Source organism: Archocentrus centrarchus, chromosome 11 (assembly GCF_007364275.1).
Source record: "Archocentrus centrarchus isolate MPI-CPG fArcCen1 chromosome 11, fArcCen1, whole genome shotgun sequence".
Taxonomy (NCBI): Eukaryota; Metazoa; Chordata; class Actinopteri; order Cichliformes; family Cichlidae; genus Archocentrus; species Archocentrus centrarchus.
Genome location: NC_044356.1, coordinates 25,118,279 through 25,134,778, shown reverse-complemented (window position 1 = coordinate 25,134,778; position 16,500 = coordinate 25,118,279). Strand labels below are relative to the sequence as shown.

At 42.6% G+C, this 16,500-nt stretch overlaps 1 protein-coding gene across 1 annotated transcript; it reads left to right on the top strand.

Moving 5' to 3' along the window:
- Nucleotides 1-309: 309 nt before the first annotated feature.
- mfsd2ab (MFSD2 lysolipid transporter A, lysophospholipid b) lies at nt 310-16,120 on the top strand. The gene is made up of 14 exons (XM_030741476.1): nt 310-553; nt 3,357-3,479; nt 4,511-4,635; nt 8,557-8,680; nt 10,194-10,272; nt 10,362-10,537; nt 10,651-10,741; nt 11,134-11,252; nt 11,394-11,477; nt 13,105-13,188; nt 13,327-13,439; nt 13,542-13,685; nt 13,982-14,158; nt 14,243-16,120. The coding sequence occupies exons 1-14, from the start codon at nt 464-466 to the stop codon at nt 14,295-14,297; spliced, it is 1,584 nt and encodes a 527-aa protein (XP_030597336.1). The 5' UTR covers nt 310-463; the 3' UTR covers nt 14,298-16,120.
- The last annotated feature ends 380 nt before the right edge of the window (nt 16,121-16,500 follow it).

Below are 16,500 nucleotides of genomic sequence, written 5' to 3'. Positions count from 1 at the left end.
AAAAAAAAAAAAAAATTCCACCCGGTTTATTTTTTAGTTACTGAAGGTAATCCCCCCAAATTCCCTGAACAGAAACAGTGTGCGCGCACAGCAGCGATCATTCAGGGCTTGATTGTAAATGTAAACACGCTTTAATTAAAATAATAATTAAAAAAAAAAACATTTTCAGAGGAATATGCCCAGATTAAATCAGATGCGTTAAAGAAGTCAAGGAAACAACGTGACACGCCCAAGGGGCGGGCTGTAGTGTGGGGTGAATGGTGCGCGTTAGAGGGGCGGGTATATCTAAAAATTACATCCAGCGCCACCGCCACATCTCATCTGTTCTCATTCAGATTACGCACCACTGGACGGTATTTCTTTAAAGTAACCGGGGAGAGTCGTTTGCTTGTTTATTTAGTTATTATTATTATTTATTATTTTTTTCTGAGCCAAATTCAACCAAGGAAGAAATTATTCTGCCATGGCAAAGGGAGAGGGAGCTGAACAATACTCCAACGCCAGTTTGTTGAATAAACCAGGCAGCGCGGATGGCATCCAGCTCGCTAAGAAGGTGAGTCCTCGCCTTTTATTCAAAAATGCAGCTTCAGGGACGGTTTCGGTTTTTTCGGTTCGGAAATAGAAAGGGCCAGGCTTTGATGGGACTGCATCCTGACCTTTTGAATGAATGGACTAAACCGGCGACTTAACACATTAAGGGTGAGTCATGTTAGCCCACCAAGGTGCGCGCCATTCATTGCGAAATTAAATCAGTGGACCAACATTTGTCTCATGAACTCGAAAACTATATAAACGCCCAATTTAACCAAATATAATTATTGTCCTTCAGGGAGCCCTCTCACTGCCTTCTGAGGCCATATGAGGACGCATTCCTAACATACAGAATTAAACCATAAACCGGCTTTGGAGAGCCACACTTACATAAATGAGTTTAAGTTTGCGTGTGTGGACGGCAACATTTGAGATTTCGTCTGCTCTCATTTCGCCCACGTCATGTATCTAAATAGTTCATGGCTTATCAGTGACTCCAGTCCTGGTCTCGTTTGACTGATTTTTGACTGTGCTCCCTAAAGTAGCCATAAGCCTGTGCGCTCCCATATGTGTCTTTAATTAAAGCCATGAATTTCATTTTTACAGTCACACTGAGAATGTGGATCTCTCTCTTTTTCCCAAAACGTCGCACACTATCGTAAGCTATCACAGCATGATTTATCTTATCTTTCCTATTAGTTTATAGCCATTCAAGATACAGAAAGTGTGCTGTGCTGCCTTTGCTAGGCTCTGTTAAAGCCCCTCCGCATCCACCTCAGCAGAGTCACTTGTCCCGATTGTAAGGAAGAAAAGCTCAAACGGGGGGAAAACGGTCTTTCTGAGCCTGAAATAATACAACACAATGATTTGCATTGTAGTAGCAAAAATGAGGTAGCTTGTATCAGCTTGTAAATTAACTCTCACAGTATAGATGCTATATAATTTCTCACTGCTTTGGTTTTCATGTGGGCTTTATTCCCCAAAAGGCAAATCGGTTGCTAAAGAAATTTCCCATTATTTTCCCCGAGAACACTGAACGCAACAGGGATCACCCACCAAGGCGACGTGTCAGATACAGCTGCTGCAGGCAGAGGATCGCCTCCTAAAATCCACTAGAAAACGAGTTTTGTCTCATTTCTGTGTCTGCTTCCTTTAAACTGTTCACACGACAGGGAGTGACACGTGGACCAAGAACCAGGACATGCGTCCCACCTACGCACATCACGCATGTACAGTAGTAACATATCATTAGTGGGTACCCCCGATGACAAAAGGTGTGGCCCTGGAAGTATTAGTAGGGGGGGCTAGACACAGCTGGGCTCTTCTCTTTTTGCAGGAGACAGCGGTCTGTGTGTGGGCACTGACAGAGTTAAGATGCAGAGTGTCGACCTGTTTTTAAACACACTGCCTGAAACTCCTGCAGAGGTGTGTGACATGAGTGCACTGTCACGTTAACACATTCCCATGACAGTTACATGCCAGTGTTTGTCCAGTCACTGCGCTGCATGCAGGTACTGTAGAGTGGGTGCAGGGGAGTTATGTAAGGTGAGAGTTTGATGCTTGAGATTTTGCATTTGCTACCATGGACACCAGAGAGTCCAACTACTGTAACTGCAGCTGTTAAGTTTGTGCAGCTCCCGTGGTGCTGGCTTCTCTTATCACTGAGTGTTTTACCCAAACAAAAACAGAGTTGGGTGGTTTCTTTTCTTTGCTTGTAACCACAGCAATGCTTTGTTCCATGTCCATTTCTTCATCCATATGAGGAGTAGTGAAACATGCCTGAAGGTCATTTTAAGCAGATTACACCTTGAAATAGGTTTTCTGCATTACTTGAGGGTATCAGTAGGAGCCATTTCTCATTCAGCACCAGTGATTTTTCTTTCTTTTTTTTTTTTTAAATGAGGGCAGACCAGGCAGCAGCAAATGCAAGCTTTTGATTGGTCTGGGGAAGGGTGTGTTTTCCCTTCTGTTTGGGCAGCAGTGGTCAGAGCCATGGTCAAACTGGCAGCCATTCTTTAGGGTATTAAGCCACCTCAAACTGCCAAGGTGCTGTCGCCCTGGCTTTTGGGGTGAATGACACCACAGTGTTGTCATGTCCTGGCACCTATCGCTGGATTTGTGTTGCTATTAGAAGATCTGTTTGGAGTCTGTCTGTCGAGGAAATGATCACATCTTCAGTGGAGAATCTCATGTTGAATAAGCACTTGTTACAGAACCAATGGGTTTCTTGTTTCCCGGTGGCTGTCCCCGACTTCTGCCATACACGCTCCACCGTGGTTAGCTTTTTGCCAGCTGAACTCTCGAGTCCTTGAGACTCTGCCGATTAAGAATTTAGGCCACATTCCTCGTGGGGCTGTGAAAAATGTTTTATTGTCTTAATGGGGCTGGTGAGAAAGAATCAAGGCTGCAGATTAAAAGTCTTCAGACAGAAATTGAGAAAGTTGCCTATTTATAAGCTTTGGTGTGGGGGGTGGGGGGCCGTCTAATTGTATGTCGGTTTATTGCAGTCACTCTGTTAGGATTAAGCTGCTGTCGTCAACTCTGGGGAAGTGACCTCTTCCATAATTACAAGGACTTGGCCCTGCTGAAGTCCAAAAAGTTTTCAGTCAGCTGCAAATGCCTGAGGGCAGTTTATCCAAAACCTGGCTACTGTTGAGTGCAGTTATTGCCTTTAATTAGGCGTGGTCCTTACAAAAGACTAGCAAGTTTCCAGCCCGCTCTTAGGTGCGCCTTTAGTATAAAATAGCCTTATCTTTTATGATTAATGCATTTGAGCGTTCTGAAGCTAACAGCATTCTTCTTTTCTTTTTATTATCCACCTCCAGCATGAGCAGAACAAGTTATCAGTCTGCAGCAAGATATGTTATGCCATCGGCGGAGCTCCCTACCAGATCACAGGATGTGCCCTGGGCTTCTTTTTGCAGATCTATCTACTGGATGTAGCCCAGGTGAGTAGGTTGAAATTGCTTCCAAACTCCAGAGAGATAAATGTAGCCACCTGGCTTGCTGTCTTTACCCCTGCAAGGTATAAGTCACCATCAGTGATAAGTACCCTGACTCTATGCTATCAGAATATGTGAAATTTGATTATTAGAAAATCAATTAAAAAAAAAAAATCTGCTTTTAACACACACACCAAAAACTATTTAACTGTTTTCCAAAAAAGAAGCCTAACCCTTTATGTCGCCAAAACATTAAGGGTTAGGGTTAATGTTAACGTTCACGAGGTGCACAGTCTATACTCTGTGGTGTCCTACCCGACCACAGTACGTGTGAAAGCGGTATTCCTGAACCTTTAAGCACTGCTATTATAATACAGGACTCTGCATAGGCCAGAGCAGAGTTTTGGAAAAGGTTTCTGTTTAGTTTCCATTATTGACTCCATGATGTGGCTCCAGTGTATTAAGAGGCTTACAGGAGCATGTTCTGAAAATCTTTGGGAGGGGTACAGTGGTAGTACAATGAGGGGGGGGGCTCACATTAATGGGCTCTGACAGTAATCTGATGGTGAAGGCCATCATAGCGTGATAGTCACAGGCTTCCCAGGGTTCAGCTTTGTTCGCCTTCCAAGGCTCTTGATTAAGAGTCGATTGGGTGACAGTGTGGTGCAGATTATATATTTAGGAGTCAAACATTCACCATCCCAGTCAAAGTTGTCCCCTCTGTCAACATCCAAGTGACACCTAATTTGTGTTAAAGATTACCCACTCACTGCTGAATATGTCTGTAGGTTCTCAGTCATCTAGGTCACGCTAGTCTCTCACTGCTGACTTTAAAAAAAGCCAATATCGAAACTTTTTCCCACTGTAATATGTAATTTAATGATCATTTTTTTTACAGCTTCATTGCTACTGTTTATACGACCATAGGTTATACTTTAGATGTTTAACTTATAAAGTATATTAGTGTGCTTTCTGTCCTGTTACAGGTGTACAACAGCTGTATTGACATCTCTAATCGTTATCTTGTGCTTTCACAGCTGGATCCCTTCTATGCTTCCATTATCTTGTTTGTCGGCCGAGCTTGGGACGCTGTGACAGACCCCACTGTGGGCTTCCTGGTCTCTCGAAGCCCGTGGACGCGTTTTGGACGCATGCTGCCCTGGTAGGTCTCACTCCCACCTAAAGTCATGGTGCTACGTATTCTGTTTGATTTATTTTATGTGACAAATAGACTTTTCTTCCTTACTGGGGCCTCTGCCAAACTACTTCCTTTACGTTGCTGATAAAGCTGTGTTACGCAGTTCAAACACTTGCTGTATATTTGCTGTTGGAACATGTGATAGGGGGTCTCCCATCGGCTCCGTGGAAGTTTTCCAAATGTGTGTCGTCATTGTTTTGTTTTGTTTTTTTTTTTTTGGGGGGGGGGGGGGGGGGGGGGGTGTTTGTTCTCTACTTTTGAAAAGCCAGGGACATCCTTCACGAGGGGTTACTATGAGTCATGCTGAGGCAATTACTGCTGTACTACTTCCTCATTGCCCGCACATGTGGATGTGTCCATTCAAACTCCCTCCCCCACCTCTCAGTCACCTCCTCCTATGTAGATTAACATACTGAAAAATATATTTAGGTGAAATGGGCCAGGCTGACTACTGAAGCCAAACCACTAAAGATGCCACACCAGGTTTTTTTAATTTGTTTATTTTAACTAAACAAATATGAGGGCTTCCTGCCGGAGTTAGTCTTGGACATACCCCACATCCCAGCATTTGGCACAGCACTGACAAATATTACTCCTGTCTGTTACAGGAACACACAAACTGTCTTTCAAAAGCAAATCCTGCTCAGAGACTTCTGTCTCTGGTTATTTGACAAAATTCTTAAATGCATAGAAAAAAAAATCAGTACTTGCTTTTAGATTTAAAGTCAGCTTGCATTTGTGTGTGTGTGTGTGTGTGTGTAGGAGGCCTGTGAAGCTTTCCTGAAAAGACTTGCTGACCCCTTTTCTTTTTAGATTAGAAACCCCCCTCCCCCACATCGTTCTTTCTCTGGGGATCCTACACAGGGTTATCTCCCTGTTCTAAGTCTGATGACTTTTAAACTGTGGTCCCTGAACTGTCACAAACCTGCAAACCATCTCGGACCGTTTCAGAGGGGATGTAATTCACACCGCTGAGAGACTGACTAGGGTTTTAGCGGAGCTGCTAGTTATAGAACTGTCAGCACAGAAGATGTTTTAGAGCTACTGTCCCTTCAGTACATGCAGTACTTCATAGTGTGATGAGGTAGAAAAAAAGCCAGTGCAGGTAAAGGGTGACAGAGAGGGAGAACATGACGAGGGAAGATGTCTGAGAGCAAAGGCATCTATATAATGACCACCGCAGGGAGGTGCAAGGTTTGTGCTGCACCTGCACATTTACTCCCTTGCGTGCTTGATTAAATGTATGATTTCCCAAGCTGGCTACAAATGAGCATTGGGTAGGAAGCGGCACAAGTGTTAGAAGGTCACCTGACAGACCACTAGACAAGATTTGTCTAGAGGAGGTAAAAGTCAGGTAACCTTGTAGAAGGATCATTAAGAGTCTCCCACATGAAGGACCTGTCGGTTAGTTGTGGGCTTCCTCGTGTAGGTCTCCCACGGTGCTCAAGTCCGCTGCCACCTGGGCTTCTTGTTGCCCCCATGGGTCACCCTGTACCTCTTAATTAATTTTCTTTTTCAAATGAATTATATTTAAATTTCAATGAAATCCCCTGTAAAAAGGGGGTGGCTTGAAACCTCAAATAATAGTTGTGACTATGATTTTTAGCTGTAATGGTGCAACCCTACATGCGGGGGTGCATACCACAGATACACCTGTGTGATTAATACAGTGCCATACTGTTGGGAAATGAGTTCACAGAAATGAGAATGATGAATACTAGTGATGAATGTCTAGTGATGTAATTGTTAAAGGGATTCCTGTAAAGGAGTGGTTATCCGTAGATGATGTGTAAATGATGTTGGTGTGTTAATATTTATTTTGCCATAGATGTACAAAAAAAAAAAAAAAATCTGCCTTTCAGGCACACTTTTCTTTGCTTAAGAAGCAAATGTGCAAGAGGTTCTTTCTCATTACTGTAATTACTGCCAGGATGCTGATGTCTGAATCTCAAAAGTGGGTCACAGGATGTTGCCTGTGTTAGTGAAAGAAGGGGTGAAGGAAAACAAAAACACCAACCTCCACTTCTTGTCAGAAATGGGGCGTAGGCAGTTGGTTGTAGTAGGGCGGAGGAATGGTTGGTATGTTCAGTTATATTATGGCACAGCTGAGACACGAGGTGCAGGAAGCTGCAGAGGCAGTCTTAAATGCTGTGTTCAGCCAGTGGGGGGAGGGTGACTGGAACGACGCGAGCTTCTCATTGGTCAGCCCACAACACACCACTTGCCTCAGCCAATGACTGCTCAGCTTTCAGCTACTCCGGGCCTGTAGTACATTTGAAGTGCCCCTGAGGTATCCAGGAGGTTACTGGAGTTCAAGTTCCAGCAAAATGAGTTTTTTTAATTTAACTACAACTGCAAAAGTGAAAGTGACAGACTGAGGGTTTCCTCTTCTCTGATGTCACTGTCAACTTCTCCAGCAAGATATAATGTGAACTGCCACTGATTCAGTGACTTTTTCTTTTCTTTTTTTTTTTCAGACTTTCCCGTAAAGCGTGATTTTTTTTATTTAATCTATTTCTGACTTATTTCACCACAAACCACAAAGTCAAAGCTTCAGCAACAGACTGTCTAGCTTCTTCTTTTATCCCTGCCGAAAGACACAAAATGGGAAGATACTGTGTCACACTCACACACAGAAGCTCTTAAGATAGGTTTTCACTCTTACTACACTGTTAATAGACTTCGAGCTCTCACCTGCTGAGTTAATTTGCTGAGAAAGTAGATAAAGCTTTCTCTTGTCAGTGCAGCTTTGTCAGAAGACATTTAAATATGACTCCAGGATGGCTGCCAGGTCAGTACTTGTATGGCCCAGTGGGCCTCTGGAGTTCTGCAAGGATGGTGCAAATCTTTATTCGGGCCTGCAGACAGTGACAGTGAAAATAAAACCCCCACTCTGATTAGCATTTACAGTTGCTGTTAAGCTTGTTTCCTTACTGAAGCCACATTGACTTGTTTCACTATGTTTTTATGTCATCTCTAGCTAATTGCAACGGAAAAGCGCATTCCTGAGTGTACTGTCATCTGTGGATGATCATCTGTTCTAACTTGCCCACCCTACTGTACACTCCCACAGTGTACACTTAATCACATCACATGGGCGAGAGAACACACTGCACGCCGCTCCGCCTGACTTTTCTCCCTTTAAAACTCTCGCTGCGACGTATGATTATGAAGGGCTTGACTTGATCAGCGGCGAGTCCCAGCACCACGGAGAGAAGTCAAGCCTGCTTTTGTTGTTAGACCACTCTGACGCACGCGTGACTTCACATCCTGTCTGATAGGGCTTCAACTGTTCTTGTAGACAGTAAATGGACTGGCATGATGCCACCAACAGCGTCATATTCCATGAAGCACACTTTTGCTTCAGAGGCGTGACTGCAGGCGCAACCTCACATCCCACTGGGCAGTAGCTATCTGACCATAGGAAAGGGGTGATCAGAGGGGAAGGAAGGGGCTAAAGGAATTTCACTCATGCAGGATTTCTACATTTTGTTTCCTTCTTTGTTAAAGTGAGAGAATGTTGGACACAGTTGTGAAATCGATGAAAGACGACAGGTTTGATGTTGTTTAGCAACATTCCCAGTCGTTCATCCTCTAATAACCCTCAGATCAGGCGTTACCTGAAGCTCAACCTCTTTATTTACCTGTCACCTCCACAAACACGTGATATTTTTCAGGAGATCCTTAACTCAAGCACAGAACTGCTGAGGATCAGTTGGTACTCCTAAAAAGCCTCGAGCTATGACGCAATGAGAGAGCCCTACCTTTCCTAAGACCTGATAACTTTACAAAATGAGAGATGTTCCACAGTTGAATCTATCACGTTTTCATCCACTGACGTTGTTCCTGTTCCCTCTCCCCTCTCTCCCCTTATCTCATCTCCAGGATTGTACTGTCAACCCCTCTGGCTGTGCTTTCCTATTTCCTCATATGGTATGTTCCTCCCTTTGAGAATGGCAAAGTCGTCTGGTACCTTTTCTTCTACTGCCTCTTCCAGAGCCTTCAGACTGTGAGTATCACATGTGTACGCATGAAAATACCCACCATAGTAACCATTTACTGTCCTCAAAGTATGACCACTTTGGAAGGAAAGAATGTTCTCTGTATTTCCTTCTTCCATTTTATCTCATTATTATATTCAGAGTTTTCAACTCTTCTGTTGTCATCATATCTAACTTCATTAGAAGTTTGATATATTTTGATTTGTTTGAAAGAAAAGCAGACAGACTGGCTATGGTAACTTTTTGCACAGATTAAACTAGGGCTGCAGTTCTCGATTATTTTAGTGATCACGTAATCTATCAGTTATTACACTTATTAACTGAGCAATCGGATAAGAAATACTTTTGTCTTATTAATGAACAACAGTATATATTTGAGAGAGAAAAAAACGGGTCTTTTAAAATAAACTTCTCATTGGTTATTGTTTTAGAAATTGCAGCGTTTTAATAGTTTAACTGCATACAACATCTGCCAAAAGAACTAAACCCTTTCATTGTGTTTACATGCCGTATTAACATATTTTTTTTATACAGTAATGTCAAATAAAATAAGGTATACAAAGAACCTAATGCTTTTATTTTTAGATTGTAAAATATGAATACAATTTAATTAATAAAATGATGTATTTATATTCATCTAAATCTGCAAAGTAATATTACCAAAGCCTTTAGATAAATATGGTCTAATACACCCCAGGCCCCCCTTTATACTCACTCACCGCCATTTTAAACATCGTGTCAGACTAAGTTAACACTTAATATGCACATTTTTTTTGTAACTTCTGTAGCTTTACTATAGTTTTTTTTTTCTTTTTGTGTAACACAAACGGCTGTGGATGGGAGCAGCTGGAAAGTCAGCTTTTCTTCCTGTGGGAGCTTGTTGTTCAGGTGGTTTAATGAAGGGCTCCGCCCGCTCTTTCCTAGTAATGGTTTTAATTGTGATCACAGGAACAAGCGCTGCTGTTTTGGGTGACAGAGAAAAGAAAAAATTCTCAGTAACGGCTCCGCCTCCTTGCTCCTCGCCGCGTGCGTGTAGACAGACTGTCTCCATGTTAATCTGTGACATCATCATAGATGCTGTCGTTGTGTTATCAGTCTTTGTGCCACAATATTTTTTATTTGTGCATGCTCCTAGATAAGTTTCTTCTGCAGGTCTGTTTTTAGTTGCAAATGTGGGTGAAACGCTCGCACTTACATGGCGAACTCTGTGGAGTTAATCGAAGCAATAAATTTGCATCTATGAGTTTTTGTAATTGAGTTGTTTTGAGTTAGTCGATGAGTCGTTGCAGCTGCAGATTAAACACAGGAGGTATGAATGTGTTAAATAAAGTTAAGGTGAGTTGTGAGACTGACTGTTACCCATGGACAGAGTTTCCTGTCTTTGTGCCATGAGCGTGGGGTCTGTCTTCTGCATTTAAACATGTTTCCTAAAGTGTTGATCACGTTCTTTTATTGATTTGTCTTCAGGACTGGAAAGAAAAAAAAAAAACCTCACTTTTTTACTGTGATTTTTCCTTTCAGTGCTTCCATGTGCCATACTCGGCCCTCACCATGTTCATCAGCTCAGAGCAGAAAGAGAGAGACTCTGCGACTGCCTACAGTGAGTATCAGCATGTTAAGGTGCTCTCCTCTAAATCTCCTGGCATGTCGTGTTGATCTCTTTATGATTCCTCTGTGTCTTCTCATCAGGGATGACGGTGGAGGTTTTGGGAACTGTGCTCGGTACGGCTATCCAGGGGCAGATCGTCGGCATGGCGAATGCTCCCTGCGTACCAGGGCCCGTCGATATCCGGGAAGACCGGAGCAACATCTCGGTGTCTCTTGGACATAATGAGTCTGAACCCGTCATCTCCCTGAATGACACGGTAAACAGACGTATTTATTGGCTGGCAAACTAATGACTTCTAATCTAAGAGGTAATGATGGTGGATTGCAAAATCTTTGGAGTACTAATTGCATATTTGTTCCTTCTGTGCAGAGAGTGGCCTACATGATCGCATCGGGCGTGATCTGCTTGATTTACATCATCTGTGCCGTTGTTTTATTCTTTGGTGTGAGAGAACAAAAAGGTGAGTCTTTATCTGCCAACCATCCTTCTTATTATTAATTGACTTTTTTTTTTTTTCTTGAAAGGCAAAATTATTAAAAAGCCTGGGGAAAAAAATCTTAAACCCTCAGTTAGTAAAGTTCAGATTCCTGATTGGCTGCAGATGAACACATCTTTCATGTGACTGAGCTGTTATCCAGCTCGAGCTGTATGATTATGGTATAATTATGGGCTGACAGGCTGAGAAATGGAGCACACAGGCTTCGGTTAAAGTTGAAGCCTTTGTGACCAGCCGTGAATAAGATGTTCGTCCATTTCGGGGTAACAGGCAGCTGCTCGTTAAAACCCAGAAACGAGACATCAAAACGTTTGAGAATGTAATCCCGTGTCTTTGTTCATGTTTTCTTCTTTCAGAGTCTTCTCGTCCCAGGTCTGAGCCCATGTCCTTCTTTCAAGGGATTAAGCTGGTGATGGGGTATGGACCATATGCCAAACTGGTCATGGGCTTCCTCTTTACTTCACTAGGTTTCATGGTGCGTACAGACCCACACTCACTTCAGGCTGTTTAGTCTCTCACATGTTTGTGCTCCCAGCCAGAGTTTTCTTGGCCCCGAGGGTGTGTGTTTGTCTTTTTAGGCAGTACACTGAGTGACTCTCTGTGTTTCATCCTGCAGCTCCTGGAGGGAAACTTTGCCCTTTTCTGCAGCTACACACTGGGTTTCAGAAACGACTTCCAGAATATTCTGCTGGTCATCATGGTGAGTACAGACACACAAAAGGAGACAGAGAAAGGTGGTGTATTGTATCTGACACACACAGATAGAGGAAACCTTGAACAGTACATTTGTGTGGAATAAGTTAAGCCATTAGCGTCAAAGTGCGAACAAAAGCCTTCCCTCGTAAATAGTCCCCAACTACAAAATCCACTTTGTACTTGGTTAGAAAGCAAGGCTCCTGGTTGGCCATTTCCATGATGTGTGTCCACTCTGGTGGCTCGGCCTGAATGCCATCCCGTTCCCACAGACAGTGAAGGAGCCACAATTGCTTCCACTTTCAAGTCCCTTTTATATAAATCTGTAGAAGACGGGTGGGAGTTTTCATATCAAAGAATCACTCGGGCCTCAGATCCTGACAGGTATTAGAACCTAATTAATCCACAGGTGTGCCAAACTCATGCACAGCACAACTGTACAGGGTGAGAAAGTGCAGGTTAGTGAGGGTAAAGAGATTAGATGCGTTGAGCCTTTACTTCATGGAAAGGATTATGGCGCCAATAATCAGTATATGTATTCACTGAAATGATGCAGCGGTTTTCAGAATTTTATTTTGGGTTTTTTTTTTTTTTTTTAGAGAAACCACCCCTTAATCAACACTGAGGAACGATAAGCTGTGATGCTGTGTCAGGCTAATCTCATACCTTATTAGAATAATGATAAGATAAACGGGCATTGTAAAAGCACATGTGCCTCATACTGGTTGTCGGTTAGTGTAAAGGTCAAATGTAATGAAAAGCTCTGTGTTTGTGTGTGTGTGTGTGTGTGTGTGTGTGTGTGGCAGGAGGGGGAGTCCATTTAATAACAACAAAACAAAAAGAGCCTTGTGTGTGCGTCTTGTTAATGTGAGGCACCTTGTGCAAAGTATGCTGTGAAGTACATTGTTCCCTGTGCTTAGATGCACAGCAAATGCAGTCATTTTAAAGGATTTTATACGAGAATGTTGTGGTGCTCAGTTTCTTACAGCATGTATGAGGTCAGTGGTGCGAAACGTGCTTTAAAGTCAGTTTAGAAGATCGAAGCTGATCTGTGATATTGATATTTGATTTCTGAGGAAAGGGCTGGTGAGGCTCATCGGGCTAAAGGTGGTGAAGGTGGGAGTGAAGTGTTTGCAGCTGGTTCTATTTAAAGTACGCCTGTAAACAGAAGTGAAACCATATGAAAGAGCTTCGAAAGCCACGAGTGACTGTGCCGAGAGACCGAAGCGACCTATATTCGTAAGAAAAGGCGGGAAGATACTGTCGCGCGATGGCTGTGTGTTTTCTCCACCTTAGTCAAACAAGCACAGGTCGGCGGCTGCACTGATCTGAGAGCAGCCTCTGCTTTCCTGTAGAGTCGACTGTGTTGAGCTCAAGTTTGCTTTGGTAGAGCGTGGCTTTCGTTTATCTCTGTTTGGCAGATGTGAGAAGTCAAAGTGCTTCTTCGTCTGACACGTGCTCCTCATCTGTTATGTTACAGAGACACCACACACACACACACACACACACACACAGTAACTTTGAATAAAGGAGGCTTTTGTGGAATTTACAGTAATTTATTTGATTTATTCTGGTAAAAGCAGCTGATTAACCACACTTATTTGTTTTTTTTTGTTTTTTTTTCCCTCTTTCAGCTCTCTGCGACTCTGGCCATCCCCTTCTGGCAGTGGTTTCTGACTCGTTTTGGGAAGAAGACAGCGGTTTATGTTGGCACTTTGGTAAGTCCCTGAAGTCATCTCGAAATTCTACACAAACAATGACAGGAATGAGGTGTTTTTGCTTTCTTAGGAAAACTGCTGCAGTGTCATTAAGAGACTTGTTTTCGGATTTAAATCTCTCACTGCTGTTATTTCCAGGCCGTGATTCCTTTCATGATCCTGGTGGTGTGTCTGAAGAGTAACCTGATTGTCACCTACATCTGCTCCTTTGCTGCTGGCGTTGGAGTGGCTGCAGCCTTCCTGCTACCCTGGTATGATGCCAGCCAGCTGATTCATATTTTGCTTGCTTTTTAAAAATTATTTTTATTATCAATGCACATAAATGACCAAGCCTCACATTTTGTTTTTTTCAGGTCTATGCTGCCCGACGTCGTCGATGACTTCCAAGTGCAAAACCCTGACTTCACCGGCCACGAAGCTCTCTTCTATTCCTTCTACGTCTTCTTCACCAAGTTTGCTTCTGGCGTCTCTCTCGGCATCTCTACTCTTAGTTTAGAGTAAGGACTCACACAAAACTTACTACAGCGTACATATTTTAAAGCATTTGCAGCTCCTCTCTAGGGTTTTTTTTTTTTTTTAAACCGGTGCACTGGGTCAAAGCCAAATTTCTCAGCACCCAAAAATCCCACATCAAAGCAAAGAACTCCTTTTACTTTCATTAGATTAGAGTGAGGCTGTAGAGTTCCTGTAGGTGCATACATCACATGACTGACTACAGCAGAGTTTTGGTCAGTAATTTGTTACTTTTCCTATCTCTGTTGTACTAACAACTAATTATCTTTCGTTCTTTTAGCTTTGCAGGTTACATCAGTCGAGGCTGCTCTCAACCTCAGGAAGTGGACTTAACATTGAAGCTTTTGGTTTCAGCCGCGCCCATAGCTCTAATGCTAATCGGCATGTCCATAATGTACTCTTATCCGATCAACGAGAAGAAGAGACAAGCTAACCGCAAATTCCTACAAGACCTGAGGTGAGTGTGCTGACCCGAACACTTTGTCTTTTGTGTGTGTGCTGCGAGGCAAACCTCTAACCGAAGCCTCTTGTCTGCCCACAGGGACAACGAGGCGGATTCAGAAACGGACTCAGCAGAACTAGCCAACGTGGTCTAGCAGACCAGTCGGACGGACCAATCGGGTAACAACTGGCATTTTTGCACCAGACGGGACCAACGGATCCGGGCCTGTCGGATCACGTGGACACTGCCTTGTCCAGCCGTGCTGCTACCACCACCGCTGCTGCTGTTCCTGTTCCAAAAGTACTTGATTCACTGAAGTGTCATTGCTTCAGCCACCCTGAGGCCTTTTCTAAAGACAAATACCCTACCATCTGTTTTTGTGAAGGTTTCCTGACACCCTCTTCTTTTTGTTCCGTTAGATCTAAAAAAAAAAAAAAGCCTTACTTTTTTTTAAGTACTGTAGAAAGATCCTTTTTAAAATGTTTTTTAAAGGTTGGTCTTTCTCTGTTGAAATCACACAAAAACCATGAAATGTGTTAGGCGCATGTTTTTGTCAGCATTAATGGTGCTACCTGCTCTAGCTGAGCAGTTTCCATCCACGTACAGCCTCGAGCACTGCGCCGTAAACCGCTTCTGAGACGCGAGCGCTCGTCACGGGGGAACTTGAACAGCGACACTGCCTTAATTTGTTCCCCCCGTTTCGGGGTTTCAGAAAAAGGTTTTTAATGAATTGCCATTTTACATTTTCTCTTTATAGTTTTACATTTTCTCTTCATGGTTTTACACTTTCTCTTCATGGTTTACAGCCAGCCTTTCATCTTATTCCCATCCCACTGGCTTATTGTGTAAGAGGTATAAATGATGGGATGTTGGAACTTGTGGCCGAACAGCAACCGCGGTGCTCTAAAGGGCTTCTAATGGTTCTCCACCATAATACTGAAACACTACAAGCATTAGAGCAGTTAGCTTGCAAACTGTGACATCTGTTTATCCAGCACTTGCATTATTTAACTCTATTTATAGGACAGCTACTGAAGACAGGAAAAGCCTCTTTTCTCTCTGTGCTTTAATTTTAAGTGACTACAGGCACTTCTAATTTAGTGATATCATTATTTAAATATTTAATTAGTTTTCATCTTTACTTTTTTTTTTTTTTTTTTCCCCAAATTCCTGTTTTCTGGAAAGTTGTGCTTCTTGCATTATTTAACTCTATTTAAGTCCTGTAAAGATTTTGCCAACTGGTAGTTTGGGCAGAAGCCAAATTTTAATACAGTCACCATCTCTGCTGTCTTTGCTTTATATGCATTTATAAAAAGGGAAGCACATCGTTTTGGAGACGGAAAAAAAAAAAACGGATGATGGGAAGTGGATTTGTTGTCGATGGCTGTTTTTATATGTTTATTTGTATATATGTGTTTATTGAACGAGCTTTGTGATCAGTCCCCGTCATCATGAGGATTGTTTCATATCTGTTGATATGGAAATGTGTCATATGTTATACATAATGTTACATCTTTGATATTTGATTCTGACAACTGAGTTGCCAATGAAACAAAACTGTTTTTCATTCATAGTTTTTCTTTCTCTGCATCTCTTGTAGATAATAATGTACATCCTTAAACTAACCCTGTAGTAACTGTACATCCTGTAAATGTCATTTTAATTTGTCGGTGTAATTTCTTTTATGGACCCGTCAGTGATCTTCCTCGTGACTCTGAGGCTGTAGCCAAATGTGTGAGCTTTAATCCCCACAGGGACACATAGACGCCTTGTGTACACGCCTCCTGTGTATATGTATAAATTGTATGTAAATTTGTACATATCTTTGTTATATTTGTGGCTGTAAGTGGAATGAACTCCTGTACACTGTGCTGTAACTATTTAAGTTAATTACTGTGATCTTGGAAAAAGATGTTGATAAATACTAATTCATAAATGCACTGTGGAATAAAAGGTATAAACACTTATTTGCTTTAAGCCCAGTGTCAGAGCAGTATTTATGCCTCCTCATATCAGTCAGAAATAAACAACTTCTTGTCCACCCACACATCCTGTGCAAATGAGTGAGATTCAGAGATTCATTGCTGATAGGCCTGGAAGTCTTCCTCTCATGGAGCATGGGCATGCTCCTGATGAAGGCAACAGGGAGCTCCTGGGCAGTAATTAGAGCGGGGGTGTCCAAACTTGCGGGCCGCTTCCGGCCACGCCCACTTCCGGTCAGCGAATTGACGTCAAAACTAACATACAATTTGGCCCTTTCAGTTACCTTTTTGACATTTTGCTTGCGGAATGTTAAAAAGTCTGTTGAAATCATATGAGAGATGAGATGAGTTTTGTTTTAAAACAAAATTTTGAGC